General features: G+C 37.6%; 1 protein-coding gene across 1 annotated transcript; it reads left to right on the top strand.

The window, feature by feature from the left end:
• The first annotated feature begins 589 nt into the window (after positions 1-589).
• LOC134049388 (transmembrane protein 68-like) lies at positions 590-13,339 on the top strand. The gene is given in 8 exon segments (XM_062501806.1): positions 590-1,067; positions 2,012-2,176; positions 4,606-4,799; positions 10,762-10,822; positions 10,904-10,943; positions 10,945-10,955; positions 11,205-11,344; positions 13,235-13,339. Coding segments are annotated over 8 exon segments (1,053 nt in total). The 5' UTR covers positions 590-730.
• The last annotated feature ends 1,549 nt before the right edge of the window (positions 13,340-14,888 follow it).

Below are 14,888 nucleotides of genomic sequence, written 5' to 3'. Positions count from 1 at the left end.
TGAGCTGGATTGCAATGTTTAAGTCTCTGGCTAATGCTCAAGAATCTTAAAAGCAGCCAGCGATGCTGAGTGCTCTTGCATTCCAGTGTAAGCACTACCTGCTAACAGGCAGGCAGGGTCAGCTGTAGGAATGGACTAAGGAGTTTCATGTGGAAAATGTATCAGTAGGGCCATGGAGCATTCCTGGCCTTTGCTAGGGCTGGAAGATCTGAAAGAAAGCTGTGTTGTATGGATGAGGGGTGAAAAGCTGTTTTTCCTAGTCCTAACAGCAGTACCAAGTGCTGTCCCAGGCACCTCCAGGCCTTGAGAAGAAGCCATGACTGCCTTGTTTTTGCTCGCTGTCCCTTCAGCTGCTCACTAATCCCCTTGCTGCCAAAGTGAGAGGAGAAGAAGCCCAGGCTGGACTCTCTACAAAGGCTAGAGAGAGCCTACATCTGTGGCAGCTGTCTTGGCTAATGTTAAAAATATTGTCCACTTACCCTTTTTTGAGAGAAATCATCTGTTCAGTCATGTTGCAGGGATCCTGAACTCCAGTCCCTCTTATTTCAGCCCCAATTCCATAAATACATGGGTAATTTCCGAGCCAGTAGCTATCTTAGCATGACAGAGAGACACAAAATATTTGAAGCTGGGCTATGCCAAAATGAGCATCAGGTGTACTTACAGAAGCCTTTTTCCCTAAATTGAGAGACTACAGCTGGTTTGTATTTTTTTTCTTTTTTTCTTCTCCATGCAGGACATGACAGGTAGAATAGAATCCTGTGCTTCAGGACAATTACCAATGACCAGCCTCAACTGCCTTTTCTATGCACTGGAAGAATGGACTGTTGTGGAGTTCCTGAAGAAATACCTTCTTCATGTGATCATTGGCTCACTGACAATTAGTGCAATATTAGTTTTTTTTATAGTTCCTTTAACAATTGTATTTTTCATTTACCTTACTAATATTTTGCTTTTCATATATCAGAGGAACAATGAGTTAAAAGCAGATCCCTTGAGTGATGTTTGGAATAGAGTAAGAAAAACTATAGCAACTTTTTGGGATATATATGCAAGAATATGGCATGGTAAGTACATGACTTGTCTAAAGCATTGAATTACAGCAAGTGGTAAATACACAGAAGTTTTATTTTTTTTCTTCCATATGGATACAAATAAGTTACATTTATTATGCTTTTCATGCCTTTGAATAACCTTCAGTATGAAACTTTCTCCATGTGCTCCTAGGACTCTGCCTACTCCAATCCCATCCAAATGGCTCATGGCAGAAGCTGTAGCAGGCATGGAAATGAAGGCAGATGAGGTGGAACAGAGCTCTTAGTTGGCAAAAGCTGTCTTTCCCAAGCCTTTGTATACATTAGCCTTCTAGTCTGGCACCACCCGAAACCTAAAACAAATGTAGGAAGGGTCATGACAAGGATTCATAAATGGGAATGTCTGTGAGGAAATTCCTTCCCACTGTGAATATATTTAACTTTTGTGGAGAAAACCTCTCTTTGGGATTCTTACAGATTATGGTTTCAATTTAAACATCTCACTTTCTCTAAAAGAGGAACACTTTATTATGGATAATCCCAAACTCTTCATGATCCTTGATATAGAATGGAGATTCATACTTCCAGATTCCAGGAAAATATCCAGACTGTTTGTCTCTATTTCTGAAAATGAAGTATTTTCATACTAGCTTTTATTTTTATTTTTTTTTTAGATATTATTATTGTACTATTTACAGTAAGTTCCTAATGAGAAATAATTACTTTAGCTCCCTGACTAAGGAAGATGTCTGATTTCATGATTAAACTGACCAACAAATCAGTCTCGTGATATGCTGTGGTGTTTGAGTGACTTTATTCGTGCTATTGGCCAGAAGTTCCATCCAGAACTTAATTAATTTGAATGCTGCTACAGAGGCTTTCACAAGTCTCTGAAGGTCATTTAACAAAGGACAGTAAAAAGTTTTCTCTAAACTGCCAGATATCATTGTCAGTGTGTTGCTTTCAATCCCAAACAGGTTATGAGCTTCATGGTGTGGGAAACCTCCCAGAAGGACCAGGCATTCTTGTGTACTACCATGGAGCTATTCCTATAGACTACCTTTACTTTTTGTCTAGGCTGTTTCTGTGGAAAAAAAGACTTTGCCTGTCAGTAGCTGATCATTTTGTGTTTCGTTTACCAGGTAAGAACATATTCTCTTCTATTAAAACTTCTTGGATTCAGTAACCTGTCCTGGTTTTGGTGGGCTTTACATTTACTATACTAGAAAGAGAGCTTTTAAACTAAAATACTGCTTTTAGATTTTTAAACTAAAAGTTTATAGTTGTAACAGGACAAAGAGGGTAGTATATCTTATCTTTTCAGTGAAAACATTGGTAAACTCTCCAAAGCCAATAAATAGACATATGATCCTTTTGGGATGAAATCTCATCCCTCAGTAGCAAGTGCTGGATGGGATTCTACTATTGACCTAGTGCTGACCAGTCAGGAGAAGATGCAGAGAAGCAAAGATGATTAAATTTTAGAAAACCAAGGCATAAAGAAGAGTGTCCAGAAGGAATAGCAGGGGAATTATTTAAAGGCACCTTTATGCCACTTATATTGAAAGCTGCTTTAAGAAACATAATAGAGGAAGCTATTTAGGACAGTCTTGGGAAAACAAGTATTATAAACTCATGTAAATTTGATGCTAAAACCCTATTCAGGCACTCCCAGAAAGATGACAATGACTTTCCTAAGTTATACTTAGTAAATACTGTGCAGTACGAGCACATCAGAAGTAAGAAGTCATCAAAAGATGATTGGCTTTTGAGATTACCCTCAAAAAAAAAGAAAGTTTAGCAAAATGTTGCAAAGGAGACCCCTTTTTAAAGGGATAAATAAGAGGGTACTGTTCAAATGGAAGTGTCCCTGGCACAGATTTTATTACAAGCTTTAAAATACACAATTTTTAGGACTAAGCAACACTGAGCTGTGCAGTTCCTGGACTACTGGTGTGTACGTAACATATTAATTGCATTATGTTCATGCTAGAGCAAGAAAAAGTGGCAAAGGCTGTGTCAACCTTCAAAAAAGCTATAAAAAGACATTTTGTAAAAAAGACTACAAATAACTGAAATTAGACCTCCCCATTGCATTAGTAGAAGATGCGATAAAAGTGAAATTCCTCCCTAACCTTCTTTTGCTCTATTATGCTTATTTTTCGCAAATAAATGTTACACTTCATAGGTTGGTTCTTTAAAGAATGCTCATGAGTATATGCTGGACCTCAGTTCAGTTTATTTACAGGATTATTTAGTTACAGAAGAATTCTTCTTGTGAATGAATAGCTCTGACCATCTCAGAATAGCTGCTGAATAATAAAGTTTCCAAAAAAAAAAAAAAAATGATTCAGAGGTGTGGCATGAATTCCTTTGAAGAGCTAGAACATCAGACAGAAGCTTTGCATGGCTGGGAGATAAAAAATTCTGACACCTGTAAAAGGGGAATGAGAATTAATATTTTCATGTGATACATTATAATTCTCAAAAGTTTTAAAGCCAAGCAAATGAAGAACCTCTTTGCTTAATAATAAGGCATTTCTGACTTTAGGATAAAACAAATGTGTCTGAGTTCACAAAGGGATTAAACAAAGTCAACATTTGTCTTTGACAGAAAGATCTATCAAGCACAATACCTTGAATAAGATTAAACACAATTAAATGACAGGATTCAGCACTGTGTTATCCACTGTCTTCCAGAGTTTTTGTTGCAGACCTCTGTCAGTCCAGAGTTGTTGCTTCTGTTTATTAATATAAAGAATTTATTCTCAAACTATGCTGTTTGAACAGGGAGCTTGAAGATTGTGGAAATGCTTGTTTGCTTTCTTTCAGAGTTCCAAACTGATATGTTTAAAATATGAAGATAATATTAGAAAACATAGAGTACTTCTATGGTTCTCAGTCTGTCTTTTAGGGAAATCCCAGCTGTGGGAACAGAGGAAAGAGGTTCACTGTGGTGAATTCATTCATGTGGTGCTGAAATTGCCCTGCTAGTTTCTGTCATTCATGCGTCTTGAGAGTCTTAGAGCAGTTCTATTTGATACGCATAGTTTTCAATTTAGCTACAAATTATTCAATTAATCAACTCAAAACCTCAGTGTTTAAAATGTTAAACATCACATTTTAAAAGAAAACCTAAAATAGCTGCTTGTCGGGTATTTATTTTTGTAGTAATCTTTATTGCACTGATTATTTTTTTTCTGTACTGAAATTATATATAAAGGAGAGAGGAGTAGATGCTTATTTTCAGATTTCTAGCTATGACCCACAAGTTCTGTTGACATAATTTGGTTGATAATTTTGGAAGATAGCATGTGGAAGAATTTTTCAATTGAAATGTTCCTGACAAGATGGTTCATCTTCATAATATTTGGGCAAAAATATGGTCACGTATTTGTAATTTTGCCAGCATTTACTCTGTAGGTGTCTTACTTCCTTCATAAAAATTTGTCTTAGCCTAAATGTATAGCTACTAGATTTTAATTTAGCTGTAATCTGACTCCTAAATGCAAACAGTATTTGGGATATATATTATTATATTAAATGTACAGTTGCTACTTATTTATTTCAGGACTGAAATTATTGTTGGGAGTGACGGGTGTTATACCAGGTACCAGGGAGGAGTGTCTTGCTGCACTGAGGAATGGATACTTGGTGTCCATCTCACCGGGTGGCGTTCGGGAAGCCCTGTTCAGTGATGAAAGTTATCAGCTCATGTGGGGAAATCGAAAAGGCTTTGCTCAAGTTGCTCTAGAAGCAAAAGTGGTGAGTGCCATACTTTACCAATGCCAGTTCATGCTTTCTCCATATCAGCTTCATTACAAATTGCAGCTTGGGAGCATTAGTTGGAAGATCTTCCAGGAGAAATGGTTGGGAAGTAAGTATTTCATTTCCTTTTCCCATTGATTTCCTTGAGCACATTCATTCACAAGGAGCAAGAGTTTTGTGGAACTGTCAAACCTTTTCTTGACTTTCAAACCATCCATCTCTGTGGTTCCTTGTCTACAGTTCCATCATATGGGCATTCAGTGTTTCATCTTGACTGTATTTCAGCAATCTTCACTGTGGTCCTTCTCCATACTGCCCTAAGGTTTCATTCTTCTTTCTTATCCTAATAGGCTTACATCTTTATCTTAATTCCACGTAGCCAGTCATTTTCTATGGTTCTTTAATGTATTATCCTTATCTTTCTTTTTTATTCTGGAAGGGTCTAGGATTTTGTCCTTACCTTTAATTTTCTTTGTGTTTGTGAGAGATTGCATCAACTAACTCAAGATGTGTCCACATCAGTGTGTGAGATTGAATCATGTGTGCACTTTTGATGCGGATCTTACGTTTCCATCACCATGCCTTCATTCACATCAAGGAACATTTTAGAATACTGGAGCTGAATTCCTTCTGGCTGAAACTAAACCAAAAGAGGAACCTAATACTCTCTAGTGTCAAATGGCCATTTAGTCAATGGTGCCAAACAAGAATTAGTTCTACATAAAAACCAGAGCGCTGAAATGTGTTCAGTGTGGATATCAGATTCTCAGCATCCTCTAGATATGTGGTTCTCTTGATTTGCACTCCACCAATGTACTCATGGATGTTTCCATATGGATGATCTACAAATATAACCTTCTACCACCTGCTCTGACTTCTTATATCTTAAATCTATGTGGGAGATTGTTTTTCTGATGCAGTCTCTGGGAAGTTATTTTATTTGGGATGTCATGCAGCTGAAAGAGCAGCAGCCCCATCTTTTTCCTAACTGCTGCTTCTCATCACCATCACCACCTCTAAACAGAAGTTTTTTGCCTTAATTTAGACTTAGCATACCTAGTGCTTTTCATGTCTAACAAGACTGGTGCAAATCCAGCCTTTATCTGTTCTGCCACGCACTTTCTGCAGCTTCCTCACAAATTGCACAACCATCACTTTTTCCTCACATTCTTACAAATATCTCATTAATTGCAGTGCTCACTGACCTTTCACATTAAGTTTTCTGTCTATAGGAGAAACTGTACAGGGAGTTGTGTTCTTCCCATGAAACTTTAATTTCTTAACATTCCTTTCAGATTTTTGTGCAGTTATATCTCTTTTGCACCTCATCCAGTTTGTTGCTTCTCAAACTTTGTTTTGGTCTCTTGTGCTATGGCTCCTGGTACAAAGGATCTGAAGGTGCAAAATGCATGCTTCAGGTTAATATTTCTTCATAGCTTCATCTCTAAATTATTGTGGGGAGAGAATTAAATATTAGAATAAACTTAGAGACATTTACCCAATGGATAAAGTAATTTTAGGCCTGGAGTCCTGTTTCCACATCTTGTCTTGTGTGGCCTTTTAAAAGTCAGATTTCATGTGCTTCTGTTCCTTTTCCTGTCCTTTTTCCTAAAAGGGTAAATATTAGTCATGATGCTTCATATATTGTGTGAGCCTGTAAACTACCACTACTGGGAAAGTATCAGGATGTGAATGGAATAAACTCAGTCAAATTTATATGGGCATTTTGAGTTTCCTAAGAGTGTTCTGATGTATTAAATGGATAATATACTGAAACAGTTAGAAAGAGTTGTCACTTGAAAAACATGAGATTTCTATTGATTTTTGTTTTCATCTCTATCTTTCAAGCTGCTTCAAACATATGGACAAACTTTTGCCTGATGTTCTTTCTTCACCTGGAACCTTACAGTAATGTAATGTAACAGGTTGTGAGTTTTAAAATAAACATGGAATTAAAAACTGAGTGCCCTTACATAGATTGTCATCTTGATCAAAACACACCACAAGAATCCTTGCCAGTAATTCTCCTAATTCTTCCAGTCTTCCATAATACAGAGGCACATGGAAATAAACGAATAGCAGTACCTAAAATTGTTACCTCCTTTTCTTGACAGAATTTTTGTTTGGTTTTTGATGGGGTTTTTTAAAAATTTTATTTAATGAATTGAGTATTCTTTGAGGGTAAGGTTCTTGCAGTGTGAAAGGGTCTTGTGGTCCTTTCCTTTTGGCAAAACAGGCACTATGTAGGACTGTTACTAGGAGGGCAGAGAGAGTGTATTATCCTTTGACAGCTACTAGCCTGGGCTTGCCTTTACAGTGCTGCTGGTTCTTATATCTCTTATTATTACCCTCATTAGTCTTTGTGGGTTTTTTATAATCAGAAAGTATGTTTGGATTCCTGTATGGTGGGCATTGCTATAACTAGTTTGCAAGCTTCACTGGTCTTTGGACATCACTGATATTTTTCTGGAAAGCTGGAATCAGGCAAACCTTAGGTAACTAAACACTAAAAAAAAAAAATGACAGTGAGAACTGCTGTACATTTAACAGTAGACAGGGCACTATTAACCTTATATATTACTTCTTATATAAAGTTAGGCCCATAGGCATCTGTGGATCTCATCTTTTGACACATTTCAAGTTTGCTTTTTCTTTCTGCATCCTTTTCATACTGGCCAGACTAGTCTTCCAGGCTGACCAAAGACTGGGGTGTAGTAGATGCCAGGCACCCATCAAAGCCCCTCTATCACTGCCCTCCAAAGTGGATAGGGGAGAGAAACAAAGCAAAGCATTAATGAGCTGAGATAAAGACTGGGAGAAATCACTCACTGAATAACATGGGTGGGCAAACCAGACTTAGCTTAGGGATATTAATTGCATTTATTAGTAACAAAATCAGAGCAAGACAATGAGAAGTCAAGTAAATGTCTTAAAAACAGCTCTTGCCCTGTCTCTCCCTTCTTCCTTGGCTCTGCTTCCTTCCCTGCAGTGGCACAGGGAGATTGTGAATGGGGTTTGTGGCCAGTTCATCATGTTTCTGCCATTGCTCAGAGAGAAAAATCCTTCTCCTGTTCTAGTGTGGGGTCCATCCCACAGGAGACAAACTTCAAATTGAAACCATCCTCTGGGCAACAGGTCCTCCATGAACATGTGAGTCGCTCTTCCACACGGTGCAGTCCTTCAGGCACAGCCTGCTCCACCAAGGGTCCCCATTAGAGTCTCAAGTCCCTCCAGGAAACCTGCTCCAGCATGGGATTCTCTCTCTGTGGGTCTGCAGTGCCAGGAGCCTGCTTCAGCACTGGTCTCTGACAGCTACATGCCCCTTTTTCAGGCATCCATGCTGTGGTGTGTGTTTCCTCCAGGGGCTGCAGGTGGATCTCTGCATTGCTGTGGTCCTCCATGGGCTGCAGGGGCACAGCTGTCTCACCATGAGCTGCAGGAGAATCTCTGCTCTGGAGCTCCTCCTCCTCCTCCTCCTGCACTGACCTTGTTGTTGGCAGGGCTATTCCTCTCACCTTTTCTCCCTCTTCTTCTCTGTCCACAATTACATATGCACAATATTTTTTTTCCTTCTTAAATATGTTATCACAGAGGTGTTATGATCATTCTTGATAGGCTTGGCCTTGGCATGCAGCTCATCTATCCTGGAGCTGCCTGGCGTTGGTTCTGCCAGACGTGGGGTAAGCTTCTGGCAGATTCTGACAGAAGCCACGCCTGTAGCTCCCCCTCTACCAAAATTTGGCCACAAAACCCAAATAGACTGGGGATAGACTCATCCAGATATCAGAACTTGTTCTATTATGTATCAATTAATATAAATTTGCTAATTGTTACTCAGATACCATTAATAAAAGCAAGATAGAATTATAAGGGTATTTTTAAAATTTCTCTACATACAGCGTAGCCATCAACCAAAGAACTACACACACTTTATCAAAATGACTACATGGTGGTTAATAACCTGTCACAGATTACTTGAATGGGGATTTTAAGACAAAACCTACTTCATATATGAATAGACATTCATATCCATCATCTAATATTACAGAAGTTCAATAGTTCCTCCACTGAAAAAGCTGAAGAAAAGCAAACAAGGAAGATAGCTTCAGCCCTTACCTGTAAAATTTCCATATTTGGTTTCCACTTCATTTTGTGTAACTACTCTGCTCAATAGGAGTCAGAGAATGTTGCTATTTAATGTTGTGACTCAGTGTACCTCTGGAACATATATTTGTCTCAGTCAAATTCATCCATGACCCTCAGAAATACTCTCTGTCTATGGCTTGGTTTTGATGGGCTAATGGGGAGGGATCATAATTTCTGAAGATGCCTCAGTTTTGTCTGTGCCAAAAAAAATCCTTCAAGTTGAGTTAAGCTAGAAATAAACAGGAGCTATGATTTATAAAATTCTCTTGTATGGGCAAGGGGTTTGGACTACATGGTCTCCAAGAGGTCTCTTCCAACCTCAACTGTCCTGTAATTCTGTGATTTTCAAGCTGTCTGGGTGTGAACCAGCTCAGCTCCAGCACAGCAAATGTAAGTGTGTGGGTTACTGCAGATCTGGTTGTGCTGCTATACAAATGTAAGATTTTATGTGTATACCTGTGTTTTCCAGCTTAGGGACTGAACGTTGCTGCCTACCCTGCCCTTCAATGGCTGACCATTGTATGAGAGTAATTTCTGTAGTTGCCAGATTTCTTTATAGCCTACAGTATGTTTCTCCTGTACTATTACTAAAATTTAAAGTGTTTTGTCTGTGTGACAGGTTTCAAACATTTTACGTCTCAGATGTACAGTATTCAATTAATAGCTGAAACAAAGTGTGGTATTTTTAGTTTTCCGTACTTAAACATTTTTAAAAGACATTACTATTTACTTTTAAAGGGTTTATTTCTAACAATTTCTCTTAATTTCACATTCTGAAAGGTTTACTATTACAACTTTATGCATGTTTGATACTTTTGTTCTCAGGTATTTTTTCCTTTTAATGCTTTCCTTTTAATGCTTTCTATCACTATGAGTTATTTGGTAGGCCCTAGTTAGGTCTTTTTCTTGCTTGTTTTTTTTTTCTCATCCTGAAGTTTCTGTTCAGTGGTAGTGATCCTTAATAGTACAAAAGTCTTCTTTCATTTCCTTCTGGACAAGTTGTTTCAACAACCTGTTCAAGTTAGAGTTTCAGAGAAAGGAAAAGGGACAAGAGAAGAGAAGAGAAAAAAAAAATCTTTGCATGTATGGATACAACTACTGTCAAATCAGTAGACAACTACTTTGTCTACAAACTATGAAAACTTACCTCAGGCTGAAAGGCATAACTGTTTCAAGTGCAGGTATCTCAAGTGTGTTTCTTCTCAGACACAAAGAACTGAACTTGTTCTCTAAGTGCTCCAAGGATCTACCTTCCAGAAGGTGTGTAGTCCAGGTCAGTGAGGACACACAATTGCCATTTTTTGCCTGGGGGATCTGCAGAAGTCCTTTCCAGTGAAGTTTTATCCAAACATTACTGCTTCAGTTAGAGCCTGTTTGAGAAGCAGATGAGATAAGCCAACCGTGGATGTCTGCTTGCTTTGTGCAAGACTTCACAAACTGAATGCTTTCTTATTCACCACTCGTGATGAAAGCTTTAGACAGAGAAACTATGGGAATTTGTTTTATGTTCCAGTCAGTGATATTGCAGTTAATACATAACGTAGAAGTTATATGAAACCTAGTACGATGTCAGTAATTTTATTTACAGATAGTGACTTTAAAACAGATGTTTGTGGGAGCTGAAAAAATAGCATTTTATTTCTATTCTGGAGTTCTTAAAATCAAGATTCCTTGTTTACTACTTAACTGACTGATAATTACCCTCTGTATTTGAGTGATTTTCTTAGCTGCATTAATAGGCATTAAAAACAGAAATTCAAACCCACTATAACATTTTTACCTTTTTATGTAATTTTTTTTTTTACTTCTTTAGCCCATCATTCCAATGTATACTCAAAATGTCCGTGAAGGCTATAGGATGTTTAAAGAAAGAAGTAAGAACTTAAAAATATATTTTATGTATTTGGAATGTTTTATCTTTTTTTCTCTTAGATTTCTCTTGCTTTTTATCTTAGAGTTTGCTTTTCAGACTTTTGCTAACTTTGGATTCTCTAATACTTGCTGTGGGTCAGAGGTAGCTCAAATTTGGAAATAGCTTGTGAATAATTGGTTTGTGTGTGTGATTTGGTTCTCTAATGTAGTCTTAGTTCTCTGGTCTATTAAGTTTGTTTTGGTGGACAGTTGCCTCAATCCTGTAACAACTTCCTGACTGTCAAATAAAGCATGCATTTTTAAGAAGTCTTCTATATTAATCAGACTTTGGATTGTGTTTACTGTGACTATAATCTCACTTTTTCTTCCCATAAACCGTTTCAGGATTTTTTAGACAGTTATATGAAAGCACTCGATTGCCTTTTACTCCTCCATATGGAGGACTTCCAGTTAAATTTCGCACATACATTGGGAAGCCAATCCCTTACGACCCAAATATAACTACAGAGGAATTAGTTGAAAAGGTAAGTTCTCTGTCCTTGCAGTATTGAACTACATACTTTGCCATTTACTATAGGTGCACTTGAAACCAGTTTTTTGCATGCTTGAATAAAGACAAATACACTTTTACTAGCTTGTTAAAGCTATGGGCAGTTGAGGTTTGGGATTATTTAATGTACAAATACCTACCAGTAAATATTGGCATAGTAACAGTTGATTGGGATGCCCTCATCCTTTCACAGTGTATGAGCTCTATCTTCTTGTTATGTTAACTTTGTTTCTCCCATGCCTTTGATAACTTTGATAATAATTATGATAACTGAAATGACGTAAATTATGTTTTAAATGCAGTTTTCAGTAACTATTAAAATAAATTTCATGAATAACAAATAACTTTAAGAATCTTCACCAAATAGCATAGGGCTCTCTTCTTTAAGAGCTTCAGTCTCATTGTCAAAATGAAAATGTTAAAAAGTTGCATCCAAAATATAAAAAAATTTCAAGGACCTACAGTTTGGTGAAATTAGTGCCCAGGAGCATAAAAGTGTTTATAAATATAGAGTTTAGGCATTTTTCAAAAATATTAGGCTAAACTGGAAATACAGCTTTAAAATTTTTCTTGGAAGATGAAGGGAGAATTTTATGACAAAAAAATCTGCTGCAACCTAGAAATACATAAACAAATCAACTGTCAGAAATCACTTATTAAAAAGCACCTTGCTGCCCCCAAAAAGACACAACAAGGCTGGTTTTTTTTTGTTTGTTTGTTTGGTTTTTTTTGTTGTTGTTGTTGTTTTGGTTTTTTTTTTTCTCCTTTTTTAAGGGTCTACTGCAGGTTGTTCTGAGCTTCACAAAAGTGAAACCAGAAAGACAGGTTTGGTCTGTTGCAAGGGAACAGTCCCAGCAAGCTGTAGAGTTTGCTCTTAGCACCATTAGGAGGCTGGAAGCAATGTGACTGCCTTTATGGTTATTCATATTCTTGTACTTTAGGGGAACAGTGTTTTGTGTACCTGCAAAAGTGAAATTGAAATTTCCCATGATATTGATTTACCTTACTAAAGCAAGTCTTTTTCTGCCCCCTTTGACCACCACCCACTCTGGTGGGAGTACAGTTAGGACTTCTGTGGCTGATACTACTTTAAAAATAGGCAACTTAAATGAGGTTTTAGGTGAGCAGTGGCATGGCTAACCTCTGATGCTGCCCTGCAAAGGAGTTAGGACCTGAATCTGTCAGGAAAGGTTTGGCTACTCTTTTCTTATAATCACAGTGATATTCTGCTATAACTTTGGGGTAGATCAATGGAGTAGGTAGCTACTCTTGTTTCAAGTCTAAATACACAAGGGAAACCAAAAGGAGATTACTATTTATTTCTGCTAGAAATATAGAATATTGTATTAATTCTCTTCCTAAACTTGCATTTGAATCTTGTGTGAAGAGTATTATGAATTTCCTTATGTGCATACCATATATGAAAAAATATGGGAGAATTCATCTTGGGAAGGACAGACAGAAGTTCCTACTCCAAATTCCTAGTCCAATATAGGTTAGCTATAAGATCAGATGAGGTGAGTCAGGCTTTATCTGGATATCATTTTTTCATGAAAATTTTCAGGGATGGGAGATTGCAGAAACTTAATGTTTGCATGAGTTAAAGGCTACTTTGACTAAGTAATGACCATATTTGATAAATGTCAATAATTTCAGCCTACCCAAACTGCAATCATTGTTTTTGTTCCTTTCTTTTCCAAGAAATATTTCATTAGGACAGCTAGTTAATATAAAAGACAATTTTTTTTCTTATGGTAGATCTATGTGTGAATTTTCCCTCTTGAACCCCTGAGAAGTTGGTGACTATACTGCTCTTCCATGCATAAAATATGTCTGTAAAGGGAAATTTCTCTTTTCTTTTCAGACAAAGACTGCTGTCCAGGCTCTCATAAGCAAGCACCAAACAATCCCAGGAAACATATGGAAGGCTTTACTGGAGAGATTTGATAAACGCCGTAAAAGTGATTAGAATACTCATGTTTATTTTGTTGGTTTTACGCCATACAGTAAAAAACAATGTCCTACATCACTGGTCATTAATTGCTGGTGTTAACCAGTTTAAATTACAAATTTCTACGTATTTGGTGGAAGAAAACAATTAACCTCTAGAAAGTTCCCCCATGTCTTTGAGAATATCCTGGACTAAGAAAAATTGATGAAGATGACTTATGTATAATAGCAATGCAACAGCTAAATTCCCCCAAAGGAAATCAGGCAGCCAAGATTTTCCTGGTTCCTAAAACAAGTATGTACTTACATCCAAGAGACCTAGTGATGTTGTCTAGATCTGTGTGTTTGTGTTTTGAGCACAGGGTGGTCTCAGAGCAGAGCCTCAGGGTTAGTGTTGTCCCACCAGACATCAGCCCATGAGGGGCACCTGATGGAAGCAATATGTCAGAACAAACTGTCTTGCTTTAGGTAAAGAGATACTGTTTACACCATTCTCCTAGAGACTACAAAAAGACATAATCCCATTAAAATACAAGTTAGACTCCTTCAAACCCATCAGCTTAGTAGTGCATACCCTGGAAAGCAGAACTGTTTGCATCCAGGAATTTTTCCCACAGAAAAAGGTTTCTCAGAGAGGAAAAAAAAATGTTTAGTTCAGTGTAGCAAATATTGCAAATACAAGTAAGAAGGTAGTTTCAAGTCTGAGCTGGTTTGTGCATGCTCTATTGCACCACACCACAGTTGTTTAGTGAATGAGGCTGCCCCAGCCTGAAAATCCCTGGACATGATGTGTATAGTATGGTTGTGCTGTGTTTACTCAAATCTCACAGTGAACAGGCTTGGGGGGAGCTTTCTTAGGCAATGCATCTTTGAGGCTTATCATCACTGGTTTGTTTTACTAAAAATGCAGTATTGCAACACTGCCAGTACAGATTGGACCAAAATGCCTGACTGGAAAGGCAGTCTTGTGGAAAACTGAAAGTTAGTACAAAACATAATGTGTCTTTACAGGCTGTGGGATGTTGTTACTGGTGGGAGTGGGACAATTCTGTGTAATCTAGCCAATATGCCATTAAATGCAACCCAGTCTTAACTTCAAAGACCAAGATAGGTAATTTTTGTGCCCCATTTTTCCTTTATGCACTTCCAACATGTAAATAATCTTTCTTCTCAACATCCTAAAAGGTTACATAGCATCTAAGGAAATACATGTAATGTTTTTCAGTAGAAAACTAAATCTGCTTTTTGGATTAAAATAAATTCTTCCCTGACCCTGCCTCTTCACAAGTATTTCTTGTACATCTGGTGAAGGGAGAAGGACATACAGGTGAGTTATTTCCCTGGACCAAAAAGACAGGAATCCTGTTCTCAAATCTGTCTTAAGGTACAGGAATCTTTACTTGAACACCTTAACTATAATTACTGTATACAGGCAGAAAGATTTTTGTCCCAGCGGAGACTCAGCATGCATAGGAGATGATAAACTAAAGCAGATCAAGATGCAGACTGATATGCCTGGACATAAGCAGGAATTCAAACCATGAAGTCTTACGTGCTGCACTGCAGCG

The sequence above is a fragment of the Cinclus cinclus genome, chromosome 1 (assembly GCF_963662255.1).
Source record: "Cinclus cinclus chromosome 1, bCinCin1.1, whole genome shotgun sequence".
NCBI classification, from domain to species: Eukaryota; Metazoa; Chordata; class Aves; order Passeriformes; family Cinclidae; genus Cinclus; species Cinclus cinclus.
Note: the sequence above shows the minus strand (reverse complement) of the source record. Positions and strands in the feature narration are given on the sequence as shown.